The following is an 18,641-nucleotide window of genomic DNA, read 5'->3' as shown; positions in this document are numbered from 1 at the left end:
TTCAAATTACTGTTCAGTTAAAACACACACACATACACTCATACAGTAGATCAAACGACATCATTACATGAAGTAGCCTACATTCAATTCATATTCTTTTCTACAGTATTATGACAAACTTGAGCACCGTTGTGTTGCCAAAGAGAAATAATTCGAGTAGCCTGATGAACTCTAAATAACTTAAACAAGGCGCAGTCACTGTACATTAAGCTTTCTACTTTACCAGCCTTATGGTATGACTAATTATATTGGACAAGACTTTAATCAATAGATAGCCAACTTGCATCAAAAGTAACCTAAACTTTCTTTATATTGATCATGCTTTGTGTTTATGCCTAATTTTTCTGGATCAATAGTGAACTGTTTTCAGGATGCGAGCTTTGTAGTAAAGCAATACATACTAATACATACTGGGTCATTTAAACCATACTTTATTTTATACCTGGCTCCTTTAATTTAATTTTCGATCACTGAAGTTGGAATTCTTTTACATGGGATGATCATGATGACGATGACACTTTGACGAATGGAAAACATTTCAAAAACTGAGAAAAAAACTTGCACTTTTTGTTAAAAAAATTTGAATTTAAAAAAAAAATGAAAAAAACTTGACTTTTTTATAAGTTATTGTTTCTGAGGCACATGACAAAGAGACTACCGACAACTGTCACAACACACTCAGCACAAAGTCGCAAAATAAAACTATAAATTTGTGCTGATGTTAGCAATTTGTAATATATCTACTTGAATGCTTTTGCCTTTACAAAACTGTAGTTTAGATGTTCTATCAACATCCAACTCTGCAAATGAAAGAAAAGGTGGGTACTTGTTGAAGAACAAATAATGATCCGGTCATCATCAGGTTGAAATAGAATGGTATAGAATGGTTCATTAACGTGCTGGTAGTGGTAGGCCTATATAGATTTTTATAGTTAGTATCTTTTTCGTCCCGGACGCGTTAATGACGAAAAATACAATGATTGATTGTATAGAAAACCTAGTCCCTAGTGACGATGACATCAGGCAGTGGCAAACCGATGAGTAGCCTGATATATAGCTACTGTACCTACAAGAAGAGGGTGGTTAGAATTTTAAATGCCAAAGTATTGTAGCCTCCGCGTAATTGAAATGATAGGCTATTCCGAAAGCGGAGATTTGTTGTATTGCTGCATGCTGGTAGGCTGAATGTTGCTGAAAATCATAGCACAATTTGGGTAGAGAGGTAACTTTTTTAAAACATAAACAGATATACCCAGCAACAACACTAAATTTAACATTATAAAAACAAAAAACAAGAACAAGCACAATTCTTGAACATCTCAAATTGACAAAACAGATGAAATGCGTTTCTTGCAGTGGTTTGTAATAGCCTAAGGCTTCAAGAAAAGAAAATGAAAACTATAATCGGCAATCCAGGAAGGAAACTTTGCGTGAAGAACAAAGAATATTTAAAAAGAATCTTTACTGTGGTTTAGAGGAAACACATGACTTAAAAATTTGCCTACATTAACTGAACATTAGCCCACACAAATCGCATGATTTGAAAATTACAGTCGCCATCTTGAATTGAGAGCACTCTTTCGTTATTTGATCTTTAGCGCACTTTTGTGTTATCATCGATTGGTGTTTTAGTCGCAACTTGGAATTGCATTTTTTCACAAAACATTTTAAAGCCTATACTTTTAAATTCAGACTTATTTCAACTAAATCGCTTACACTTTCTATTGGCCTCCAACTCGAAGCCTTCAATCTCTTCTAACAAATCTGAATCTGGAAAGATAAAGTCCTGAGCTCGAATTGGTCGCCACCGCAAAATACTTTGCAACTGTATATTAACTATATATTAGTGTCTATATATTAATATTATAACTGCAACTGTATACTAACTATATACTAGTGTCGTTAGTATACAGTTACGGTGCAAAGTCAAATTTACCTTACAATTTTTATTTTATGTATATTGCAGATATGTAATTCCTGATGAGGACACACGTACGTGTCGAAAACGTTAGAGTTTATTTTTAATTATGTTATATTTGTGTATGTAATACATCATGTTAAATACGCTAAAGTCACTTTGTTTTATTTCTCTATGGTTTAACAAAGCAAACTCTCTACCAAGTACCAAAGCTTTAACAAAGAAAAACATAATAAAGCGAACGTTTTTGGCTACACGTATAGCCCTTATCAAGATTATAGTATTTTGCTAAAGGAAGTAGTTGGCCCAACAGCGTTCTTAGAAACAGCTTTAATTTAGAATCGTTTGTTGTTCAATCACAAAGAATGAAAAGCACAGACATGCCAAACTGCCTGGCTGGTATCTTTATATTTTCTTCGCATGTATCATAACCAGAGACGTAGCTACCACAAAAATTCAGGGAGAGTGGAGCAACGAAATATGATTGCACAATGCACATGTCAATGAGCAGGAAACACAAGGTGGTGAAAATGAAGCGCTCAAAGGAGGGGTCTTCCCCAAAAAAAATTTGAAAAAAAACAGTCAAAAGAGAAGCTGAGGTTGAAATGTTTATTTAGAATAGATATTTTTTGGGGGAGAGGGAAAATGCCCTTTTCCCCCTGACTACGCCCCTGATCATGACCTTATATTTTGGTAATGCTTACGTAGCGAATAGGTCTCGGTTTGCAAAGTGAAAATTACGTAATCAGTGGCCTTGGACAAGTGTGGTTGAATTCGTATTTTCCATAAAAAATACACTAATACACTAATGTCAATAACATCCCAATATCCTCTACAATTATTTAGTTGGTTGAACGCCCGACTTTGTGCACGATGAAATCTCAAAATCAAGCGACGCTGGTTTGACCCTTGAGATCAGGGATATCTAAAGAAGGGGATACAAAGGCTCAGAGCGATTGCCTTATTCTCATGACACTGGAAGGGTGGTAGTTGGTACCGCGTTAAACATGCGGTTCTTTTTAAAATTGCAGAAAGTTTTGTAGTGCAGCTGGTACACTCAGCTACACAAGACAGTTAGCAAGTGTTATGTAGAACATATTTAAAGAATACTTGTTTGAAAAGACAGTTAGAATGTTACCACTTAGCTGTTTTTTTGACAAAACCTGTGCAGTTGGCTAGGTGTAAAGCAAGTACACGGGTAGTTGAATTAACAAGTAATTATGAGCATTCATTGAATATCCATACTGGTGATAATAGTGCAATGCAGGTTGTCATAACAAAGTTCATTAAATTACTATAGGTGCCAATTGTTATTTTATCATAAACAGAGGTTATTTAAGATAAATAGAAGCCCTTCTATTGTCAGACGTAATAAAAGCCTTCGTATCACCTTCTCCAGATATCCCTGCTCGAGATGTGTGCTTGAGCAACACATTTCAATAACTGTTAGCTGAAACAGTTAGCTGAATACTGGGTTAGCTGAAACAGTCAGATAGGCGGGAGGGGGTCCAAAATCAAGAGCGAATCCGCAGAAGTAAGTTACTGTTCCAATCAATAAACCAACAAAAGATATCAAACCCTTCAGAACATAAACAATAAGTTAGTCCTTTTGACCTCGAATACCTTTTGAACATTCTCGGCGATTCGCACTGACAATTTACAGTCTAATGAGATGGCTGCCCTTGGCATGGTCTTGCGGATTTGGGATGAAGAGAACCCCCATGCCACAGTGGAGCATGTGAGAGATTCTCCAAAAAGGAATGTTTTTTGTGCAATTTCCAAGAAACATGTTCATGGCCCGATTTTCTTCGAGGTTAATGTGAATGGCGATGATTATCAGCACATGCTGCATACCTGACTCATGGATGAACTCACTGCAAATGAAGCTGAGGACGTCATTTTCCAGCAGAACGGTACTCCACCTCACTGGAAGCTTTCGGTAGGAGCTTACTTGGATGAGAATCTACCAGGAAGATGGATTGGACGTGCCGGTAATGATGACAGTGTGCTGCTAAAATGGCTCCCGTGCTCACCCGACCGGACTCCCCGTGACTTCTTTCTTTGCGGGTATGTGAAAGGTTTAGTGTACGTACCCCCTCTGCCCGCAAACGTAGTAGAACTGAAGCAGAAAATCACTACTGCGTTGGAGACTGTTACAGAAGGCATGCTGCAACGAGTTTGGGACGAACTCGATTACCGACTTGACGTGTCCGTGTTGCTGGCGTAGCACACATTGAAAATTTGTGAACATTTTTGAAAACCGATAACACATGTGTTGTGCCATTGATAGTGTGCAAATGACAACATGATTTGATAATTTAATATGGAATTTAATATGTTTACCCTTGTAGTCTACCTGTCAAGTTTCATTGGCTTGGAGTACATACTTTTTGAGATATTTATGTCTCAAATAATATAAAAAAATTTTGAAACACCCTGTATTTAGCGGATGGAATAAATTACTGCATTACAATACTTCAGCAATCGGAAAATCTACTCTGACAATCTCCATAACCGAGCATGTCTCAGTAGTTCAAATATTCTACAACAGTGGTTCTTAACCTTGCTTTGTGCCCCCTTTAATTTTGAACAAGTGTAACACCAAAAGTATTTTTTTCATGTTTATTTATTGATAATAATAATCGTGTTTTTATTTGCGTTCATTGCGATAACATACAGTACACTGCGATCACAGATGCGATACAACAGACGACCGGAAGCAGCGAAGTGACATATAGTCTTCGAGTCAGCTGTTCCTCTTATTTTGGCTTGCCATTAAGCGTCTTTGCCGAGACACAGCCGCGTGCTCTGAAGCGGTGTCGAACCCACGTCCTTTTGAACGTCGAGCAGACGTTCTCACTACTTGGCTACGCAGCCGACATTGATGACAGAACATGTTGCTGCGATACCATACTTGAAATTGCTTCTCAGATACTAGATTTTTAATATGATGTAAACGTAATTCCAGAAATGGCGTAACGCAGCTTAAGTTTTCAGTTCACAGCCTGTCCTTGGTTTTGACAACAACACTGTAGAAGAAAATGTAGTAAAAACATATGCATCAGAGCACTGATAGTATTTGAGCAGGCTATCCTGGGGAGATAAATGAGTAAATAGAAATAATCTCGAGTGCCAGGTCTTTGAAGTTTTAGCCTACGCAGCTACAAAGTTAAACTTCAAGGTACTTATTTTGTGGTTCTTTGAAAACATTTTTGATGAATTTTCTGTTTTTAATATTAAAGGCCTATCACCTATATCCTAGAAACTATTTCATGATTTTTGCTTTTAGGACCTGTGAATAAGTTATGGTTTGATCAGTCCAGTCAAACTCAAAGATACCATCTATCAGTGCAGCATCCACGTTACTGAAGCTCGCTGGATTTGCATGTTCAACTCGACTTTTCCAGAGGTAAAGTTTGAATACACAAATGTCATAATTTTTTGGACATCAGTCAAACATAGACTAGTCTACATGTAGAAATGCCAGGTTTTACGATCAGCCCCAATGTCCTTACAATGCAGCAGTGGCCGAGTGGTTAGCGCGTTGGGCTCACAGTCGAGAGCCTGCATGTTCGACTCCAGCCACCCGCACTTGCTGTTGTTTCTGTGGGCAAGAAACTTTACGATAATTGCCTCTACCCAATGAACGATTTCGAGTAATGGGTAGTACCCAATTTAAGTCATAAGTAGAGTAGACAACCGGAAACAGACATTGCAGTCGGCTGCAGCGTGGGTCAGGTGTACGTCGAAAGGCGTACATTAGGGATTGTAGATCATAGGGATGCGAAACTTCATCCGCTTTTGGCTTATCCGCAACACTAGAAGGGTTACGTTTTTTTCTAATTTACAAAATATTTTACTTTTTATGGGTTATATAAGAAGATTTAAGTTGGTTTTAAAGTAATTTAAGGTTTTTAGTTGAAAGCAAGCCTGCAGTAAAGCGCAAAAAAAAATGTCAAATTGGCAATTGACCCTTCTAATGTTGAAGGAACAACGGAGTTGCGCGTCCCGTAATGTACCGTCCCTAGCGTACATGCATAGCGCTCAAGTCCGCTTTCCCGCAATGCAGGATAAAAAAAAAAAAAATGAAGGTTGGAAAGGCGAGTAGCCAATAAAGAGGTCAAACCTCCCAGCTTTTGTAAAGTTGGGCGCTTTGATAAGGAAGTTCAGGATACCCTTTATTGATTTAATGAAGGCAAAGTTTTAAATGCTACGAAGCCAGGCTGCAAAGCAAACACAACAAAAGCTGCGCTTGTATATATCTCTATCAGTGGTTTCAAATTACCAAAAAATGTGAACGGCAAAAATTAGTAGCCTACAGTAGTACAGCAACAGTAATATGCAATATGCGCTAATTGAAATCAGTGCATATAGCATAGTGCAAAAACGACTAAATATTGCATAGAGCTCGCGCCCCCGTGGAAAATGATTGACGCAGCCTTTGGGGACGTGTTTCCTTGCGGTGAAGAACCACTGCACCACAAGAATGCGAATCTGCCGGGATTAACCTGCCAAAGGTTTTCTCAGTCCGAGGATAAAGATTTAAACCAACTAACCAAATATTGAAAGGTATGGATTATTATCAAACAGTAGTTGAGAATTCAGAAGAGCTTTTTGGCAACTTCAAGATTTCTGAATAGCCTGACTTGCAATCTGCATAATTAATTAGACAATCTCTTAGCAACGGTAAAACGATAAAAAAGTCGGTGTGCGGAAACGTGACTTTCTCAGAAAGAAGCTTTCGCAGGCGAAAAATAAGATTGCCATGACACCGTCAAAGCAAAACAATATAGGCTACTGTAGAACAATAGGTCAAACAAAGCAAACTGCTCTGACGAACGAACAATGAGAATTCGACTTTCTACGGCATTGTTTAGGTCTTTCTGTACACAAAAAGCTTTGTACAGTGGACACGATATTTCAAGGCAGATTTGACGTTGTTGAGCAAAGATTGCTGAATAAGAGGTTTCTGGTAGAGTTAGAGAATTAGATCACAATTTTAAAAATTTCTTGCTTCAAATTTTTTTTTTCAAACTAAATTATCCGTGACAGCCTTTCAACCATTCAATCGAGCACTTAGTAGTAGCGCCGCATTGGTATTTTGCGTTTTGCGTCCCGGTATAACGGCGTTCACTTTTCGAGATGGATTTCGCTCAAGATAACCCTAGCTTTCAGGCAAGAACTAATCTAACTAACTAGCTGCTAATATGTGACCAGGTTACACTTCAGGTAGTGGGGGTAGGCATAGCGAAGGAAAGTAGTGATTAAAAATAATTTAAATTTTGCTTTTGCATTTTTTAATTATTTTCTTAACTCATGAATTATTGCTACTTCTTGAAGTTTTATGGAGTAGCAGGAAAATTCTAGAATGAAATACTTTTAATTCTAGAAATACATTTTCTAGGCATGCGATTAAAGATGTCGAACATTAAGTGGGAAAACGTCTTCCTTAAAACGTCTTTTTCACGTCTTCCTTAGGCTGCTTGTTGACTGTACCGATACTTGTTGTCATGTTACTTGATTGTAATGTACAAGTTAAATAAAAGCCAGATTGTTGTGTAAAGGCCAGCATTCGATAAATGTAACTTAGCAGTCCTACTTTTGATGCTTAAAATTTGAAATGAATTACTTTATATCATGTGATGGCGATTTTGGTAGCCGAACAACATTGCTTCTACTTTATTGGTTTGATTGTTGCCGGAGTTGTTGTTTTTTTCTTTGCAAAAATAAAAGTTATCGAGCCTTTTTGCTATTCTTTCTGCCTGAGACAAAGCTGAAGTAGTATCATAGGGAACAAGCCCCCAATTACCAGTCAACTAACCCAGCCAGCAAAACCCGACCTTGCTCATGTTAACTTTCAAACATTTTACTGAATAAAGTAGTTTTTTTTTAACTTGACTATAATAATCAAAGTGACAGAAAACTTTGAAAACAGGAACACTTAGATTTGAATTTCATTTTCCACAAGTTGAAGCGGTCTTATTCTGCTGGTTGAGCTTGGAAATTTTGTTTAATTTATTCTTCATCAGCCAGAGCCTTGTCAATTGACAAAACTTATTTTTTGCAAAACTTAATGTCTGCCACGCTTTTGTATCGTATGAACATTGACATGCACCATCAAGTAGTCACGCACCAAATAAAACAAGTCTCTTTATTCTCTTAGGGAGTAGTTTTTAACTTCATGCTTTGTTGGTACCAGATTGAAATCTACAACCAGTTCTCGTACCCTTCTAGAATGGCTGAAAAGTAATAATCACCTACAACTAAGAATGTTTGTTGAAGCCGGTAACATCTGCACCCCTGGGATTAGGTCCCACACCCCTGGTACTACTGATTCATGTTAAATTGTGTGGTTAGAATATGCAGATAATGAGCTCAGTATCCCACTACATGAGAGAAGTAAGCTGCTACGTGATTATACCCGTAGTAGGCCACATGTCAGTTTACAAAATTTCTGTAACTTTGTTTTCAATTGCAAGAAAAACTTATTCCAAAATATATCTTTGTCTTACGGTGTTGTAACAGGGAAGTATACGCTGTTGTTATTATTTGGTGAATCTTCACTTGCTTACAGCTGCGTTTGAACTTCCGAAATGTATAACTCCCAAGTGCATCCCATTCAGGCAAGCATTTGGATGATTACTCTATAGTCTGCAAACGATTAGCGATTGCGGATACTATATAATTATGATCAAACAGAGTAACAGATCTGGAGGGGCACTTGGTCATGTGTCAGCTAAAATTTGTGGAAATGCAATTGTTTATGATAAAAACAACACAAATTTAAACCAGTTCATAAATTAAACTTTATTTCTTTTAGTCTGCCTTTGTCTTTTTTATCGTCTTTCTTATCTTACCTTTACAAGTTATTTTTTCTAGATCGGCTCCTGATTAGAGATTGTCATAAAAACAAACTATTAAAATATAACACACTTTAGGACTTTAACACAATTTAATAAATCTTAGGTTGCTCTTCTAGCAGCGTCCTCTCCTAGTTTTAATGTTATTTTTACAAATGTTTGATTTAAGTTTGAAACGTAATATTTTTTCATTGCCTGTTGTAGCATGGATTATTCGATATAGGATTCCTATGATCTTCAATCTTTAATAATCATTCCCATGATCTTCAATCCCTAATAATCATCCCCATGATCTGCAATCCCTAAGTAAGGCCAACTGTTGTTCTTCTAAATGGTAAAAGATTCTAATGTATTTTCAGACTCAAGACATGTACAATCAAGGTGCACCAGTGGGGCAGCCAACCTGGGCCGGTCAACAACCTGGACAACCAACATGGGGAGGGCCACAAGGTGGACCACAATCATATGCACTTCCAGGGGCACCAGCAAGACCACCCAAGTCTAACCCCCAACCGTGGATGGCGATGCCTACTGGGGTAACAGGTTGTCCCCCAGGTCTGGAGTATTTAACCCAAGTGGATCAGCTTTTGGTTCACCAACAAGTTGAGTTATTTGAAGGTGAGTCAAAGAAAATCTGCTCACTTTCAATTTTAACTCTTTGTTGGTCTGATGGTTGTATGTTGGCAAAAGACTTAAGCAGGTACTTTCAAATGATGTGCATTAGGCAAGGTTTCTTGAAGGTGATGTGTCGTAATCAGTGGTTTACCACTATTAGGTGATTGGCCCTATACTAGTTTCACCAGAGTCTTGTTTGCTTACTGGAAACATGTTCCACATTTTTACGTCTGTGCAGCGTTGACGTGAGGTTGGTTTTTACAAACGTGAGTTTTTTTCAACATCCAATAAACTCAGTTTATAATGAAAATCTTCAATTATCAAAACTGATCAAAGGCAACGAAACCAATTAAGAAGTGGGTAATTTGCTTGTGTCTAAAGGTTAAAAACACAATTTTTAAAATTCAATATAGACATTGGGCAGGGCAATTTCCTTCTTTACAGATCCCCTTGATGTTACATCCTTGATTTGATATGAACGTTGGTCAATGGTCATTGGTCAGGATAACAAAGCAACTGTTTTAAAAACTGGTGTCCGTTTACTTACATTTCTATACGTTATATTGTTGTAAAAAAAGGTAGTGACAGCAGTTGAAAGGTAACTATGCAGGTGAGATAATGAATCAACAATCAGCAACCAATTTCTATTTTTACAAACAATGGACTATTTGTTCAAGAAATGTGATATCACAATCCCTATTCTTTGTTTCAGCCTTCACAGGCTTTCAAACGGAGAACAAGTACGCGATAAAGAACAGTGTGGGCCAACAGTGCTATTTCGCAAGCGAAGGTAAGTCATGTGACCGACAAGCAACTACACGACACGCCCAACTCAGGTTTGTTTGGCTGGGTAATACATCACCCTTTTTAACTATTGAATAAAAATAAGCAACAGCATAAGATTTAACAATAGGCTACTTAGTCTGAAAAAGCACTTGGCTTATTCGGCCACATTCAAAAATCATAATTCGAAGTCAGTAGAATCTGCATAGAAAGTAAAGTCAACGAAAAAAGAAAACATGAAGGATAACCAAAACAATGGCAAGACAACATCCAGGCATAGGCCGAACCAGAGCTGTGTTAACTCCCTCCCCCCCCCTTCCGTACTCCCCAGAAGTGGAGCACAACTCACTCATTTCAGTTTGTTTAACTTTTTTTGTTTATTTGAAATGAAAAAATGGTGTAAATACTGCTAAAGATATTCAATAACTTAAATTGTGTAAGGCCTTAATTTCCGCTTTCAAAACCCCGATTGGGAGCCAACCTCGGTTTAGGGGTCCAGCACCCATATTTAGTTGGTCTATCGTTTTTTAGATATTTGAAATAAGAAATGTGGCAATATAGCTACAAAACCTCGTCATTTTATAGCTCAAACTGCATCAATCGGGTTTTGTATTGTTAATCATCATTTTAGAACAGGAGTGTCAAAACTTTTTCCCAGGCGGGTCAGATTTGATAATGCGAAAGTGCCCGCGGACCACCAGTCATATCTCTGACCATTTTGCTTAGCGTAAAAATGCATAATACCGCAATATTGTATTATTTGTGTCATTTTCGTACAACACGTACAACAAAGCAATATGCAGGTTTAACTATTTTGTTGTATAGCCAACGTGTGATATGGGTTATGACACGTCAGGCTATATAAGTTATTTGCTTTTCTATCAGAAATTAACACATTAAGAAACTTTGTAAAACACAGCTGTGTTAACGTGAAGGATAAAACTGACGTCTTGATTATTCTGTACCCAGGTAAAGTCTGGTTTGAGATTAATGATAGACAAGCGTAAAATATCACGTGGGTAGGAGCCGCTTAGCTTTCATCTCAAGCGATTCTAGTTCAAGTTCATAACCGAGAACGTCCGCTCTACACAAATATATTGAACAGCACAACCACAACATTTTCTTGGCAAACTTTCGCATTTCTGGAAATTTGTTTTCATCTAGCTACTAGCTGCTGGTAAAAAGGCATGAGAGAAAGATGTTGCTGTCTGCTTTTCAGAGAAACTCACCTAGCTGCAGCTGCAGGTGAGCTGGAACCTCAGCAGGGTTCAAGCAGAAAGAAGTGAACAGCAATAAGTTCTTTGCATTTGCGTAAAAATCTCGAACGCGGTTGTTGAATTTTTTTAAGGGGAGGGGGCTGCATTTGGAAGGCAACTTCACAACATTGAATCTTTGGAGCTACTTTGTTATGTTGAAGCAGCCAACTTTGCATTCACCCAAGCGACTCGTTTTTATTTTATTTATTAATTTTTGTATTTCAAATGTGATACAACTGCAACTTTTTGAGATGGCCAATACTGTTGAAACATGGCTTATGCGTTGAAACCAGTGATTCGTATCACTGGTGTTGAAGTCGGTGTAAACTATGCGTCGCTGGCACTCTGACACAGTGGCGTGACGAAGCACAGTGATGAAGCAATAAAGGTGGTGGGGGGTTAGAGCGTGCCGAAGGCACGCGTATTCTAGGGGGTCCAGGGGCATGCTCCATTCATTACACTCAAATACACTTTATATTTAAATACACATTCATTACACTTTATATTCCTTCATTACACTCAAATAATGGATTATAGCACTTTCTGGAAACACTTTCAAGGTAATATTTGTATGAAATTTATTAGCAGATAAACAGCTATTAACTTATTAAAGGTAGGCTAGCTGTTACACACGAACGGGCAAAAACTGCGGCTAAAGTTAGAGAACACAAAAAACTCAGCTACACGAAAACCTAACAGAGTAAGCAGTTCTGAAATTGCTTATACAGATTAGTTAAAAGAAGCGTAAATTGCGTAAACTTTTCGCGATTTAGGATTTGCAAAATTTATTGGTGTCTTTCTGTGTGTCTAAAACAAGTCCTGGGGGGTGTTAATAGCCAGATGTCATAGAAAACAATATAAATTTATACAAATTATAGTATATTTTCAACAAAGGGTTCAACTTCGGAATCCAAACTTTGAAAATTTGGGGGGGGCATGGCCCCTTTCACCCCCCCTGGCTACGCCTATGCTCTGACAGGCGCATCTATATGGTCAGGAGTTGAGAACAGCGGGCAAGTCTATCGTAAAGGCGTACACTGACTTTCTTAAACTGCTGCAAACCAACCAGCACTAGAAACTAGTATAACTGTATTTTTGGGTTCGCGTTCAACCAATTCAATTGCGTTTAAGTCGAATCCGGCATACAGCAAGATCGCAGATAAAGTTCAAACTAGAAACTAATTCAGTCAAGTACAAGTCAAGATTTAAAACGATATGGAATCCAAGTTCCAGCCAACATTACTTTCCTTAAACTACAATATTCACAACGAGGTCCTTAGTAACCGGTTTCCACACACAAAAGGCATTGTGAGTAGACCACTCAATAAATAAAAAAGGGCGCTTTTCACCAGGCAAAATAATGCACAATAAAATAATTGGCGTTTCTTACAGTCGGTACGAATCACTGACTTCAACACCATTCGTAAATAGCACATGACTAGAGAACTGAACTGTGTTCCGAAAGCTAGTGCAATCCGCTATTACCACAGCGAACTCGCAGCATCAGGCTAAAACAGGTCGTCAAAATCTGCATTGTGAAGTAAGCAACGATCATGCTGCTAAAAGCGAAACTCAATTAATTGCCCACGCTACTTACTGTAGTTACACAATAAGCTACTTAATTACACTAGTGTAAGCTATGTTTGTACTCTACAGTTTATCATTTCACCCTTCATTATAACCATGCTCACTGGAATTTCACTTTCAATCATATAGACAACAAACAAGAAAATACGTAAACTACGCTTACACTCTACACTCTACAGTACAGTGTTAGTTATCCAAAGCTACAGTTCATTGTTTTCAATTTGGAATGGTATGATATCGCAAAGCTAGCACAGAATTTGTTACGTGTTACAACTTCTACCACAAACGAGCGTATATGAGGGGCCAAACATATCATTGTTGTATCCAATTGTACAACCTTCAAATATTCAAGAGTGTCTGACAGGCAGGGCCGTTGAGAGAATTATTTAGGACGGGTACCAATAGGATTGTCGGGCTCCAAATCAAGGCACTTCTAAAAACTATCCGCTATAGGCTATGGAGTAAATACATGGTGGTTTCTTTTAACTCCCGGGCCCTTTGAAAAGGTTAACAGCCTTGGACTCCCCTGTCAACGTTACCACTGACAGGTTTTCCGTCAAGACAGCTATTGAAAACACTTGTGGTCATGTTCCCATTCCACTTGACTTGTCATCTTATGTCATGATTGTTATTAAACTTCTCCTGAGATGAATTTAAAATTTATTGTCTTTTTTAGATGGATTAAAATTTTGTTTGCACATTACATCAAAGTATCACCTGCTAAACTTCAATAAAGAATAAATTGGAGAGTATTCGTTGATTTTTATTTTGTTCAGAGTCGGACACCTGTATGAGAATTTGCTGCGAGGCAGAGCGAGGATTTGTGATGCACATTGTTGACAATTCAGGACGGGTGAGTTTTTTTCCCGCAACTAATGAGAATATTGATAAAAAAAAATCGTAGATACTTTGAAACCACATTTCAAGTAAAACAGCAAACAATTCAACTTTTGGGGCAACCAAATGGGCAAAAGAACTTTATATTCCTTCAATTGTTTTATAGGAAGTGATACGGGTTACCCGCCCCTTCAAACTCTGCGGCGGTTGCTGCTGGTGTGCTAACGCTGACTGCTGTGCCCATTGCGTTGAGATTGAGGCCCCTGTGGGTACTGTCGTAGGAAGGATCAAGCAATCGTAAGTGCTGTAAAATAAAATCAATTTCCTTCGCGTTTATTAATTGAATCTGAACATTTTCCTTGGGAGTATTTCACACTAGTTAGATTACAAAATTTAAAACAAGAAAGCAAACAAAGTATTGGTAAAGCTGTTTTATCATTTGTAACTATTTTGGCAGAAACTATAATTAGCCTACTGTTGTATATGAAACAATACCTGTAAACAAAAAATATATCTGCTTCCACGTGTGATGGTGATCTATAAAATCAAACGCTTGCTGTAAGAGATAATAAAACAACTCCTCGTTCACTGTTTATAGGCTACTGCCGTACTTTATATTAATGGCGGCTTTGGCGTGGTTGCGTTTTGTCTTACTTTTCTTTTGGAATTCTAAGCTTGTTAATTTCTTTCAATTTTGTTAACTAATTAATTATTAGTTAAATAATTGCAGAACATTGAATAAAACAGTAACTTTTTTAATTTTTCACTCGAACTTTTCAGGCAATCATTTTGGATTCCTTACTATGACGTAGAAGACGCGGATGGAAAGCAGGTGTTTAAGATTAAGGGCCCCTGTTGCGTTTGCCCTGGCCCTTGCTGTACCTGTGACTTCCCTTTTGACGTTTACACCAACCAGGAGAGCGAGGGTCCAATTGGGCGGATATCGAAGCAATATTCCGGCCTGGTGAAGGAAATGTTCACTAATGCCACCAACTTCAGTGTTACTTGTAAGCAGAGTTTCATTTTGCCATCAAAACTTATTTGCATTCCATTAAATATAAAGTGCTTGGAATGCAAGTCGCTGATCTGGCGTGTGCATCCAAGTTTCAAATATCGTGTTTGTTATTTTTTCAGTCAAAAACTAAACTACCCAAGCACTACTGCACGCTTCAAACCAACCACTACAGTTGTAATAACCAGTTCCACCATTAAGTTTGTCTGGTGTAGTCAGCTTTTTAGTTGTTTAAACTTCTGTTAACTTTTCTTACTCTTTTTGCAGTTCCCATGGACTTGGATACCCGAATGAAAGCTGTTCTTTTAGGAGCAACCTTTCTCATTGTAAGTACTACAGTTTAGATACAGACTACTGTAAAGTAGCTTGTCAACATTAAACCGGATTCAAATCATTGTGGTCACATTTATATTTTACTTGTCCATCGAGACAAATGTCGATCTGCTCTTCTTAATTTGTAAAATGCAAGTGGTATAATGAATACGACGTAGTTGTCTTACTTTCATGGCTTACTAGCGTTGATACTAGGGAGGTTCGACGTTGTAAAAATCCGCAGTTAGAAAGTAAATAGTTTGATGTGGAAGCACGGGTTGTGGTTGTGGCCTTTTTAATCAGTAAAAAATTTAAAAAATTGATTTGGCGAGATTTTAATGAGACTGAAAAACACATTTTCTTTTCTTTCACTGCTTTTCCAACCGATATATGTCGTTATACATTACCAAGCAATGGTAGGTGGTAAAATAGGATTTCAGAAAATAAAAACAAAACATAGGAGCAAAATGGTTGGAACGCCTGGTTAACCTTAATCACATTTATAGCCTACCACTGAAGATGAAGACAGTATAGTTTTTGAAACTTTTGTTTGCTGAACATGAGTGTGGTAAAAACAAAACACATTTCATTGTTTGCTTCTAACATATTTTCCTTTACAGGACCTCATGTTCTTCGAAGAAAATAACGACGATGACAGCAGCTGGTTCTTGTAATGTGTCATGTACACAAGTTTATATATATGGGTTCCAGGATTCCATATTCTACGCGTGCTTTCATTCCAAATAACTTAGAATATACAGTAGCAATGTTAAGAAATGTATTACTGTAGAAGTTTTACATTTAAAATATGATTGTAAGATATAGCTGTTTTAAAACTAAATTATTTCGTTAGCGGCAAGTAGCCTACTCAGCCTGCAACTCATAATAAACTTCATGCAGTTTCCATCAGCTTGGGAGAACTTCCCCATCCAGCTTTATTTTTTCTGATTATGCTCTGTAATCGATGCTAATAATCATCATCTGTGTTAACGATAATTCTTTATTATTATCCCCTTTTTTTTGTTGTTGTTCTGGCGACAAGATTCGCAACCGACGTGGCATTCATTTATTGGCTAACTGATAGTGGAAATCTTCACTCTCGAAATGAGAAAACCTCGTTGTATGTTTCATTCTGATGGTGTGTTCGTTTACAAAGTCGGGCGCTTGTTCAGCTGTGCTATCGGAGCAGACTTAAATCTATTCGCTTAAAACAAGACAAAATAGTTGTTCTCTGCCAAACCAATGCCATATAACTTACAACATAAGTTATTTTCTGTCATTGATTCAATGTCTACAGACTTTGAACTTTCATAGAAATGATGGATTTTCTTTCTTGATAACAGAAATCAGTTTTGTCCAGTATGACTGCAGTACACCAATCAACTCTTAGTACAAAGGCTTTTGTTAGTTTTAAGTGACATAGATGATGTTGCCTGTTGTTTACCTACGTTTGTACTTCAATCCAGTTGTAGCCTCGATCGTGCGTCAGCAGATTTCGCTGAGAAAATTCTTGAAACTGAAATTAGTTTTAGATATGAATAAAAATAACAAGACTGTCTTTATTGTTATATCATGTACGGCAAATTTATTCTGCAAAACATTTTTGTTAGCGTTTTACTTGCAAGCACTTATTTAGGTTTGACGCATGTGGCATTCACATGCTTGATGCAAAGTTGTTTTTTGTTACCTCGAGTTGTGGTCCAGTTCAAATTCGTTAGTCAACACATATATTATGGTTTATTTACGTGAACTTTTAATAAATCTCCAAATACTTTTCAAATGATTGAGTAGAAATGTAGTTCTGGTGAACACACTTTGGCGTCTTCATTTTGTCCGCCCCGATAGCTCAGTTGGTTAGCGCGTGACTTCTGGAACGAAGAAACTTCAAGATCAAGCGGAGCTGGTTCGACTCTCTGGGCGTGCGCTTGAGCGACGCACGTTAAGGACTGCTCTCCATTCAGCAGCATCTAATGGATGAAATAATTTCCCGGCAACAAGACTTCAACAATCGGAAACTTCACTCTGTCAATCTCGGTGAACGGGCCTGCGTCAGTGATTCAAAGCCGTCAGTGATTCAAAGCCTACGAGTAGCCTATGTGAAACTGCCAGGATTAAGCTCTGCAAGAAGCATTTCCAGTCCGAGGATAAAGATTCAATCAATAGTCAAAAGTCCATCCCAAGTAGATATCATGTTTGTGGTGATGTTGCATCCATCTATGATGACACAAACTAGCGCGATCAACACACAAAGATAGTGAAAGAGAACAGAAGAAACCTATTGATATCAAGCAAAAGTGGTCATAAAGTAAACATTGTCTAACACGGTAAACTCCAGAATATGACCATAGAATTGACAAAGAAGTAAGAAAAGTATAAGTTGTAAGAAGAAAAGTGTGGCTTTCGAAAAGGAGAAAATAAAATCATTTTCTTGTTTTCTATGATTATGTTCTACTAGAGTTTACCGTGTAGCAAAAATTCCAAAAGATTTTTATTGAGTCGAGTGAAATTTTTTACAAAGAAGCTTCATTCAAAAGAAAGCTCCGAAAGAGGAATTTTGCACAAAAACCTACTTTCTATTCAAAATATTATAAATACGCTTACTGTATTAAAATGCACTGAAGATAATTTCTCACTTGCAGCATGATCGGTAATTTCATTCCTATGTGTGCTCTACTGCTGGTATTGGTCGTTCCAAGAAATCCAACCAAGTCCTTATGTCTCCGATTGAAACTATACCTGTCTCCAGTTTGTCCAGTTACCTCAGATCTGTTGCGTTGGTAGTTTATTTTTGCACAACCTACCGCTTTTTCGAGTTTTAAACCGGTACATAATTACGTACAATCTTGTTACCCTGGGTTGTAAGAGTCTTTATTTTCAGACAGAAAAAGCCTCTTTTCAAGCATAATCCTGGCAGTTTCGCATACTTGTAGAAGCTTTAGAACTTAGTAGTTACACAAGTCTTTAAAATTTCATTGTTTTGTTTGTAAATTCTTGGAGTGTGTTTCTAGGATTGTTTTTATTGCGCCATACTTCAAAACCGTAATTGTTCAATCCGCCCGGTTAACTCAGTGGTTACGCGCCGGGCTCAAGATCACGCGGCGCTGGTTCGACTCTCGAGGTGTGCGCTTGAGCAACGTATTTCAGGACTGCTCTCCATTCAGCGGCACCTAGTGAATGAAATAATTCTCCGGCAACAACATTTCAACAATCAGAAATTTCACTCTGTCAATCTTGGTAACCGGCCCTGCGTCAAGAGCCTAGAGCTTTGTCAGTCCGAGGGTAAAGATTCAAAATCAACCAACCAACCAATACTTAGACATACAAAACACAAACGTTAGGACACGTGACCACATTACAAAGACAAAAGAAACATAACAGTATAAACGGCATTCATTGTTGTGTCATACGCAATACACATATTCTTAAGTACCGGTAATAAGCGATGTTTTGTAACTTACTTG

The 18,641-nt window shown here is 37.7% G+C and overlaps 1 protein-coding gene across 2 annotated transcripts; it reads left to right on the top strand.

Annotated features, from left to right (window-relative positions):
- The first annotated feature begins 6,968 nt into the window (after positions 1-6,968).
- On the top strand, positions 6,969-16,241 carry LOC145774484 (phospholipid scramblase 2-like). 2 transcript variants are annotated; one of them, XM_082585740.1, is made up of 8 exons: positions 6,969-7,093; positions 9,138-9,396; positions 10,106-10,183; positions 13,796-13,872; positions 14,023-14,153; positions 14,637-14,863; positions 15,136-15,194; positions 15,801-16,241. In XM_082585740.1, exons 1-8 carry the CDS (start codon positions 7,061-7,063, stop codon positions 15,852-15,854), a joined length of 918 nt encoding a protein of 305 aa, XP_082441866.1. In that variant the 5' UTR covers positions 6,969-7,060; the 3' UTR covers positions 15,855-16,241. The 2 variants fall into 2 exon arrangements, with proteins under 2 accessions (XP_082441866.1, XP_082441867.1); XM_082585741.1 differs by lacking the exon at positions 6,969-7,093 and adding an exon at positions 8,442-8,541.
- Positions 16,242-18,641: the final 2,400 nt, after the last annotated feature.

The sequence above is a fragment of the Aplidium turbinatum genome, chromosome 7 (assembly GCF_918807975.1).
Source record: "Aplidium turbinatum chromosome 7, kaAplTurb1.1, whole genome shotgun sequence".
Classification (NCBI taxonomy): domain Eukaryota; kingdom Metazoa; phylum Chordata; class Ascidiacea; order Aplousobranchia; family Polyclinidae; genus Aplidium; species Aplidium turbinatum.
This window is presented reverse-complemented; position numbering and strand designations above follow the sequence as displayed.

Coding starts and splice junctions, on each gene's coding strand:
- LOC145774484 (XM_082585740.1), top strand. CDS start 7,061: ATGGATTTCGCTCAAGATAACCCTAGCTTTCAG. Junction 10,184..13,795: donor GTGCTATTTCGCAAGCGAAG/GTAAGTCATGTG, acceptor TATTTTGTTCAG/AGTCGGACACCTGTATGAGA. Junction 14,864..15,135: donor CACCAACTTCAGTGTTACTT/GTAAGCAGAGTT, acceptor CTCTTTTTGCAG/TTCCCATGGACTTGGATACC.